Genomic DNA, 8,389 nt, shown 5'->3' with positions numbered 1-8,389 from the left:
ATACATGAGTTTTGCCAAGTTCACATGGAAACATCAAGGCAGAAAATAATACAACTTTAGCCCTATTTCCAATTGTTTATATTCCATTATAAATATATCATTTTGATTTAAAAAAAAAAAACAAAGCTTGCTATCTACAGGCGGATTATACTGTCAGGTTATACAATTATCAGAATTCCTCTTTTTCCTTTGCTCACTAACAAAACAATGCCCAAATGTGGTTTCTTTTGTAGTCCTGGAACTTGGATCTAGGGCATTATGAATGCTAGCTTAGAGCTCTATCACTGAGATGTATCCACTGCCCTGTGAGTCTATTTTTAAAATTATACTTAAAATATCATTTAATTGACGTAAGGCAAAAATAAGAATTGTTATTCCTCTTTCTAGGAAATGTCAGTCATTAGAAATAATATGAAGATTTCCAAATGCTCCTAATGACACCAATATTCAGGACATAAATTAGAGTAAACATTTTAATAAACAGCAGCATAAAATAATCAGTGTTTAATATCATCTCTGGTGGTGAAATACAAATGCATATATCCTCGATATAAAATAGTGTGTTGGTCATTACAAGTCCATGCTTGTCTCTTTGGAATGCCCACAAGAACAAATCAAACATTAAGCCATACAGTGATTAAATGCATGCAGTGAGGCTAAAGAGAGATATGGTACTGTGAGCTACTGGAACATTGTCATTATATAGGCGAAGAAAATCTACATTGAGTTAAAAACAAGCAAAGGAAATAAGGAAACAGACCAGATATAAAAATGCAGATATATTTTCACTTCTGTGATACAAACCATTAACAGTTTTGTGCAGAGAAAAAAAACATTGTCAACAAAGCGAAAGAGATTTTTGTTCAGCTTCTGGAAAGAATACCTTTTTAATACAAAAGAGGCTGCCACACCGCAGCACCACAGCGCTGTCTTAATACATTGTAACAAGTGGTTTTGAGATTCAGTTTGCTCACCTTAATGGCTTCAGTTATTATAAAAAAGACTTAAAAAATAAATGTTATAGTTCTTTATAAAAAACTAAGTTGAATTTATTTTTTTTCAACCATAATAACGACTTTCCAGAGAAGGTATCTTACTGGCTCATGGAATGCTAGCCCCCCTTTAAAGGGCTCCTTGAAAACTCAGAGTCACTGAGACTGTGTTTACTCAAAATAAATATTCTTGGAAAACAGTTTGATTGTCATATGATATATAGAATTGTGGTTTGAAGCGTCATCATTAAATAGTTGCATAGCAACAAAAGGATACAAATCTTCTTTCTCCTCTACTCCACTTCAAGAAATGTTACACAGAATCAGCTTATTCATGCCACAAAATAGGTCTGAATTTATTGCTCAGTAAATCTGAATATAACCAACTCTTTTGAGTTCACAGTACCTATAAGTTCATGTTTGTTTGGGAAAACCTAGGCACATTTTGGTAGACAGATTTCCTTTATTCCTTATGTAAATTCTACCTTTAAAAGCAGAGACATCAGGATCTTTCTAGCTCTTAAAGTCTCCTCATGAAATATTTCCAGGATTTATTGTGCATCTTATACATCTTATACATCTCTATAACTTTAAAATAAAAGCAAGACTTGCTGACATTTTTAACATGGTAAAAGGTGGTTAGCATGTAAATGCCAGGATGGACACACTTGATGTCACCCCCTAAGGAAGGCAAGAAGGACCAAACTGCTTGTTTGCCAAGTTTAGGAATCTGGAGTTTTATAATCTTTGAATGAACCCAGCATGGTTTTTCCACTTTGTGAAATAGGGTGTTTTGTCTTTGGGTTTCAGCTAGCTCTATGAATAAAGTGTTACAATTCTTGGTGCTGGAATTTAATTGGTGAACCTCTCCAGGAAAAGCACAAGATGAGAGCTTAAATTTACCAGCCTCTGGTATCATCACAGGGTTTCCTCCTGCTCATCGTCTGTGGACAGTAAGCACCCCTGAGACCTAGGCCAACTTGTAAACAAGCTACAAGGCACGTGTGGTTATGCTTGCCTTTAGCAACACACGCTTGCAGCATGAGTGGTCGGGGGAAGCGTCTACTGAGGCCAACTAAGAGAGCAGTGAAATAACCCTGGTTCTCCCATGGATATGGATCCAGGCTAAGGAACCATTTTCCTGACTGTGCCTCCTTGGGTGCCCCATTCCTAAAGCAATAACCTAAATGGTAACGTACAACCATTTCCAGCATCCAAATCTTCCTTCTCCAGGGCCTGTGTAAACATATTGTGGAAAAGGGGACTGTGGAAAAGGCTGTCCTTACTCATGAGAAGAATAAGGTCACACAGAGATAGATGCTCTAAGCCATCCCCAAGAACCCTAACTACTGAGAGGACATCTGTGGACGTAACATCTGTATGGCTCATTTCTATCTGAGATTTAAAATGTAGCCTAAAGCTCCCTCTGTGGTACTAAGCACCACTTCCATTCAAACATGCCTAGAGTCTAAGTTGAATCAACATAGTTTCTGAACATCTATCCTGAAGTAGAGACAGCAGGTAGACAAATGCTACAGTATCTACATTTTGGGGGTAGATCCGTCATGGTGACCAAAGGCAAACACACCGAGAGAGCACCATTGGACTTCCTTTTTTGGTTTGCTATTTCATTACTATGTTCCGTTCCTCTCCATTGGTTTTGTAGTTTTCAGTCCTTGAAATAAATGGTCTGTTCCCAACAACATATCATACACCCAGATGGAGTGTAAATCCCACAATGCATTATTTTTCCTTGCTGGTGTCTTTCTGGTAAGACACAGTTAAACTTCACAGAAGATACTGGTTGCAATGTCTGCTAAATGAGAACCTTCAATAAAAACATTTGAATATAAATCTTTTCTGCCACCTTCTAGTTTTTTTTCTTCCGGGATAGTGTATTTACAAAAGTCACACATTTTACACTTCTGCAGAAATCATAGACTCGGTGTGTCCATGGATATTGGAGTCCCCAAGCAAAGATGATTGTTTTGAGTCTATTTTGTAGGGTTTTTGAGATTTGTTGCCAAAAACAGTGATACCCATTCCACCAGGGTGATTTGGAATTGACATGTGGGGTAGCAAAGGAACGTTTGCTTCCTGATTGGATCCTGATGAGGGCAAGCTGGCCACATGGCCAGTGCTGGTCGAGCCACTGGCGCTGCTTGGGGACCGGCTCTTTGGAGGCGGGCAGTGCTGAATCACCCTGGGAGGCCCTGCAGGCTGGTAATGAGCAGCTGGAAAAGCTGCATAGCCAGGAGGTATTGGGTAGCCATTGATAGGGATAAAGCGCTGGTTCTGAGGTATCGCAGGGCCAATGAAACCAGCAATTTGACCCTGCGGTGTAATCCCTTGGCTCGGGAACATGTAGTTGGGAAATCGGGGATTGCTGAGGTTACTCACAGGGCTGGCACTAAGGGAGGTGGTCTGCGTGGTGGCATTTCCACCTGAGGGAGTGGTAGAGCTGGTATGACTTGAGAGGCCCTCCCAGGATCGAAGCCGGGCGTGGATGTCTTTAAAGCGTGGTCTCCTGGAAGGGATCTCATTCCAGCACTCTGTCATGAGGCTGTACATTCGCGGAGGGCAGTCTTCAGAACATGGTAACAGCTGTCGCTTCCGCACCATTTCAATCACTTCCTGATTACTAAACCCATAATATGGCTGGAGTCCGAAGCTGAAAATCTCCCACAATACAACCCCGAAGGACCAGATATCGGAATCGGAAGAGAATTTGCCGTACATGATGGCCTCTGGGGGCATCCAGCGGATGGGAAGTGAAGACTTACTCTGCACCCTATAGTAATCAGCAGAGTAAATTTCTCTGGAAAGCCCAAGGTCTGAAATCTTTACATGCAGTTGCTCTCCAATTAAAATGTTGCGAGCTGCAAGGTCCTTGTGCACGAAGAAGTGACTAGACAGGTACTCCATGCCAGCTGCGATCTGAATTGCAATGTGTAAGAAATCTCCGTGGTCCAGGCTGGATTTGACCGTCCCATCTTCATCACTGCTACAGCCGACATCGGAATGCGGGGATCGCATGATGAGGAACTCGTGGAGATCTCCCTGGTTCATATACTCAAAGAGCATACACACAGGTTGTTCCTGGGTGACGGCACCGAGGAGACATACAATATTGGGGTGGTGTAGTTCTGCCATGAGAGAGGCTTCCTGTTGAAATTCTGTCCACTGCTGGGGATTGTTATAGTCTTTCAAGGTTTTGATAGCCACCAACTGTGCATGGTCCATGCCTGGGAGGTAGAGATGGCCTTTATAGATTTTTCCAAATGTACATTCACCCAGTTCTTCCATGAAACGCACCGCAGAAAGAGGCAGCTCTTTAGCCTTGCTCTGTGAGAAAGGGAAAGTGTGTGGGTTAAAACCTTTAAAGCAAGACATATTGACACTGGTGGCATTCATCAAAGATGAACAGATACTTGTGCTGAAGGTAATGGTATGATGATGCATGCCATTCTCCCGCAGAACAAGGCCTGTTTATGTAGTCCTGTCCGTCACGGGACTGAAATCACTCAAGTATCTCCCTGGAGGAGATTGAGTTTAGTAACTGTTGAAGAAGCTGGGTGTGGTGACAAACAAACAAACAAACAAACAAACAAACCAAAAATTCCCAAAGATCAAACTAGTAAACAGAAAAGGGAGGGGAGGGGAGGTAGAGCTAGGTATGGTGGTATTTACCTGCAGTCCTAGCATTAAGAAAGCAGAGGCAGAACTATCAGGAGTTTGATAGGAGTCTGGGTCAAACCCCAGTCTCAACAAAAGCTGGGAATGTCATTCAAGGGTTAAGAGTGTCTTCATTTGTTACCCTAAGTTTAAATCCCACCCTTCCAGCCCCCCCCCAAAAGTGTGTTTGTGTGATGGGGGTGGCTACTAAACTGAATATTCTAAAGTTGTGGAAAAGAACAAGAGAGCTTTCTACGTGGAGACATGGGGTGGCCTCTAAATTCTACTGCTTGTAGTTCAATAAGAAAAGTAAAACAGCTAAAATGCCACACATTTTAATGTATAAAAGAGAAGAAACAGAGAGAACCTGTCTGTATTTCATTGCATATGCATAAGAAAATTTAGAAAGCTGTTAAAAGGAGACTGAGACCAGCAATGGCTACCAGTGAGGATCTAAGCAGGAATTTGAAAGAAGGAAGTGCAAGTAGAGGTTTTTAATCTCATGCTCTCTTATACTTGGAAATTTTAGGACTAGATTAAATAACATTAATTGGCAGGGTAAGTAAACTGAAGACTTTGGGTCTTTCCGTCTTTCTAATCAGGGATTTCTTTCTGTTATTATAGGTCTGCCTTCTATCTTGTTTACATGGTCTAGATCAGTGGTTCTCAACCTTCTTGATGCTAACCACCCATTAATAACAACAGTTCCTCAGGTAATGGTCACCCTCAACTATAACATTGTTTTTGTTGCTACTTCATATCTGCAATCCTGCTACTGTTAATGAATCAGAATATAAATATTTGTGTTTTCTGATGGTCTTAGGTGACCCCTGTGAATCAGCCTTTTTACAACCAAAGGGGCGGTAGCCCACAGGTTGAGAACCACTGATATAACAGGTAGAAAGTAATTAATTTTGCTACTGAGTGGTGTCTTGGTTCCTAAGACCATCAAAAATATGTTTTCCCATGGTCTCCACACACAGGTTGAGAACCACTTGTCCAAATTGTTTCTTTCTACTTTTTTGGTTCAGTTGATTGGATCTAGGGCCTCATGCATGCTAAACACACACTACCACCTCACTCCATTCACAGCCTCTAGGTGTGATTTGGTGGGAATCAATGGATTTCCTATGGGAGAGATGGTGTGGCCATGAGAAATGCAACCAATTAAATCAACTCTCTTTGTCATAGCATGGATGGTATAACTTTTTCTGGTAGGAGTAACCCAAGCTGAGTCCTTCCTGCATGATGCTGAGGGGAGGATTCTGATGATAACTGTTGGCAATAAAATAACCTAAGGGGATTCAATAGATGCCTTAACCTCTTCAACAATTCTCTATTAATTATAATTAGTTTTAGTCCTGAACAGGATTTCCAGGTCTTGATGATAGAGAAGGGTAAGGGATTGAGCACTAAAATCTTTTAGAAAAGTGAGAATAAGGACATAAATTAATGGACTATAAGAACTGGAGGGTCCTCTTCCACACAGCTTTCAAGTTAACCCACGGTGGAAAAAGGATAATTCAGTGAGTTTTGAACTCAAGCAAAAGCCCTGTTTTTTGGAGTTTGCATCTTGGGTCTGCTGTTTTCTACTAACACTAGTTGATTTCTGAATAGCACTTCACCAATATTAACTGACTTTATGCAGGCCTGCAGGGTTAGGTCATATGTGGTAGCTGATGACCTTGATTTTTTTCTTTTAATTTCTCTACAGCCACCCAGAAGTAGATCTGCATACAGCTTTAGTTCTACAGAGTCCTTGTAATTCTCTTTAGTTTAAAAAACAAATGTCTTTTTTTTGTTAGATTTTCTATGTTCTGGTATAGTTCCTTGAACTTCTTTTAAAACATTTTCTTCAAATTGACGTAGAATTCAATTGCATTCTTGGTGGCATCTGAGATGCTGCGTAGCCAGCCTGAAGACTGCTCCTCTTTCTAGGATGTGTGGGTGGAGGCAGAGCTTGGGTGGGGCAGAGAGAAGAACAGGACAAATTTCTGGGAAAAGGAAGAAAAGGGGTGACCAGGACCATGGCAATGGCCTGGCCTATCCCCTCCTTATTCCCCTTCACGTGAAGTCCTTGGAGCTGTCCCGTCTGTCCCCCTGTGAGTTAGGCAAATTCCTTCTCTCCCATTCACCTTTGCAAGAACTCAGGTCTATTATTTTACAGGTGAAGAAAGGAGAAATAAAAAATAGGGTATCTTCAGGACAGCCATTCTGAGGCTTTGGCCAGCAAGGCCAGGCAGAGCGGTGGCCCCGCAGGCTGAACAGGTCTCTGAAACTTATTGGGAGTTGGTAACAATGGTGGCGTACACTAGGGTATTATGAACAGTTCTTTCTTTCTATTCATACACACACAAGGCTACATCTTGACCCAGTTGTATCTTGTCATATCTCATCAGCCCAGGTAAGCTAGGCAGGCATGCAGCTAAGTGTATCTTCTCTAACTTACCTAAGGAAGGGTTGACTAGAGTCACCCTGAACCATCTTTGAGTGTTTGCTCTGGGAAGGAGCAGGGTAATCCTTAAACTGGCAGGGTTCAGCAACAATTTTCTTTTGAACACCTGTGCGGCAGCTAGCCTAGAAAATGGCCAGAAACACCAACTCTAAGCTTGGTTTCAGGGGAGCCATTTATACAGTGATTTGCATTTTAAAAAATGCTCAAATTACTCGGTACAAATGAATCTTAACTACGGGCCCATTTTCGAATTTTACATAAATCCTAAACTAGTTAAAAAATCATAAAACCCCTTAAAAGAAGCCGTCAGTAGACTGCTCGGAGATGGCAGGAAATTAGCTGTATTGTTAAGGAACAGATGGTTTATATTATACAAACCCTTTAGGCTAAACTTGTTTAGGTCTGGCATATTGTAAATTATATTTTAGTAATGAAAGTGAAATGACCTCGGCTTGACCTCAAGTGGGGTTTGTCTGTTTGAACCAATGCAGTGGAAAACTATGAAAGAAAATGAAGTCATAAAGTTTTGGCAGTTCAATTTTGCCTCATTTCAAGTTAAGGGGTTATAAATCTGTTTAGTTTTTGTTTGACAAGTATTTGTCATACAGGGATGTACAAAATGTAAAGAAGTGTAAAATACACACGAGGCACAGTGCCAAAGTAAACTAAGTACAAAGGCACCCTGGAAAGAACAGGGTCCCGGGCTCCTATCTCTCCATCACTCCCTCCATTAGTTAAATGACAAGATGGGCTGCGTTTATTATATGCTGTAAGGCAATTAAGTACCTTAAAACCGAAACAGGCTTTCAGTTTAAATGTTAACATTTTTACTTCTCAAAGTAAACACACATCTGCCTCAGTTCAGCTTTAAAAATTATATAATTTTTGATGGAGGGGGAGGGGGGAAGTTGATGCAGAGGTTGATACATTGGCTAGGGTCTGATAGGGCTTCTTCCCCCAGTTATTTATAGAAAGCGACTGGACTGTTATGGAAATGAGCTCTTTGCAGACAAGAAAGAGAAGAGCATTGAGTCTGGGAAGTATCTGGTCTAGATCTGGCTAAGGCACAGGTCCTCAGGCCAAGATGATGATGGCGACCTTTTGACTTAGGGATGAGCAGTGAGTAGGGGTGCTCCTTTCCCTATCTCTTAATGTGTGATATGGAACCAGTGAGCAATAGACAGCGTTTAAAACCTAGTTTTTCATATAGAGATGGGCACAGATGGGTATCAAGAGTCAACTCAGTGACTATATCTTTCTACCTTCG

The 8,389-nt window shown here is 41.1% G+C and overlaps 1 protein-coding gene across 1 annotated transcript in view; it reads right to left on the bottom strand.

The window, feature by feature from the left end:
- Window positions 1–487: 487 nt before the first annotated feature.
- Window positions 488–8,389, bottom strand: part of Ror1 (receptor tyrosine kinase like orphan receptor 1) — a 350,403-nt gene continuing 342,501 nt past the window's right edge. Inside the window, exon 9 of the mRNA XM_052176840.1 lies at window positions 488–4,337. Coding sequence (XP_052032800.1) covers window positions 2,910–4,337 — 1,428 coding nt within the window. The 3' untranslated portion in view covers window positions 488–2,909. The remainder of the gene's footprint in view (window positions 4,338–8,389) is intronic.

Source organism: Apodemus sylvaticus, chromosome 3 (assembly GCF_947179515.1).
Source record: "Apodemus sylvaticus chromosome 3, mApoSyl1.1, whole genome shotgun sequence".
NCBI lineage: Eukaryota > Metazoa > Chordata > Mammalia > Rodentia > Muridae > Apodemus > Apodemus sylvaticus.
This window is presented reverse-complemented; position numbering and strand designations above follow the sequence as displayed.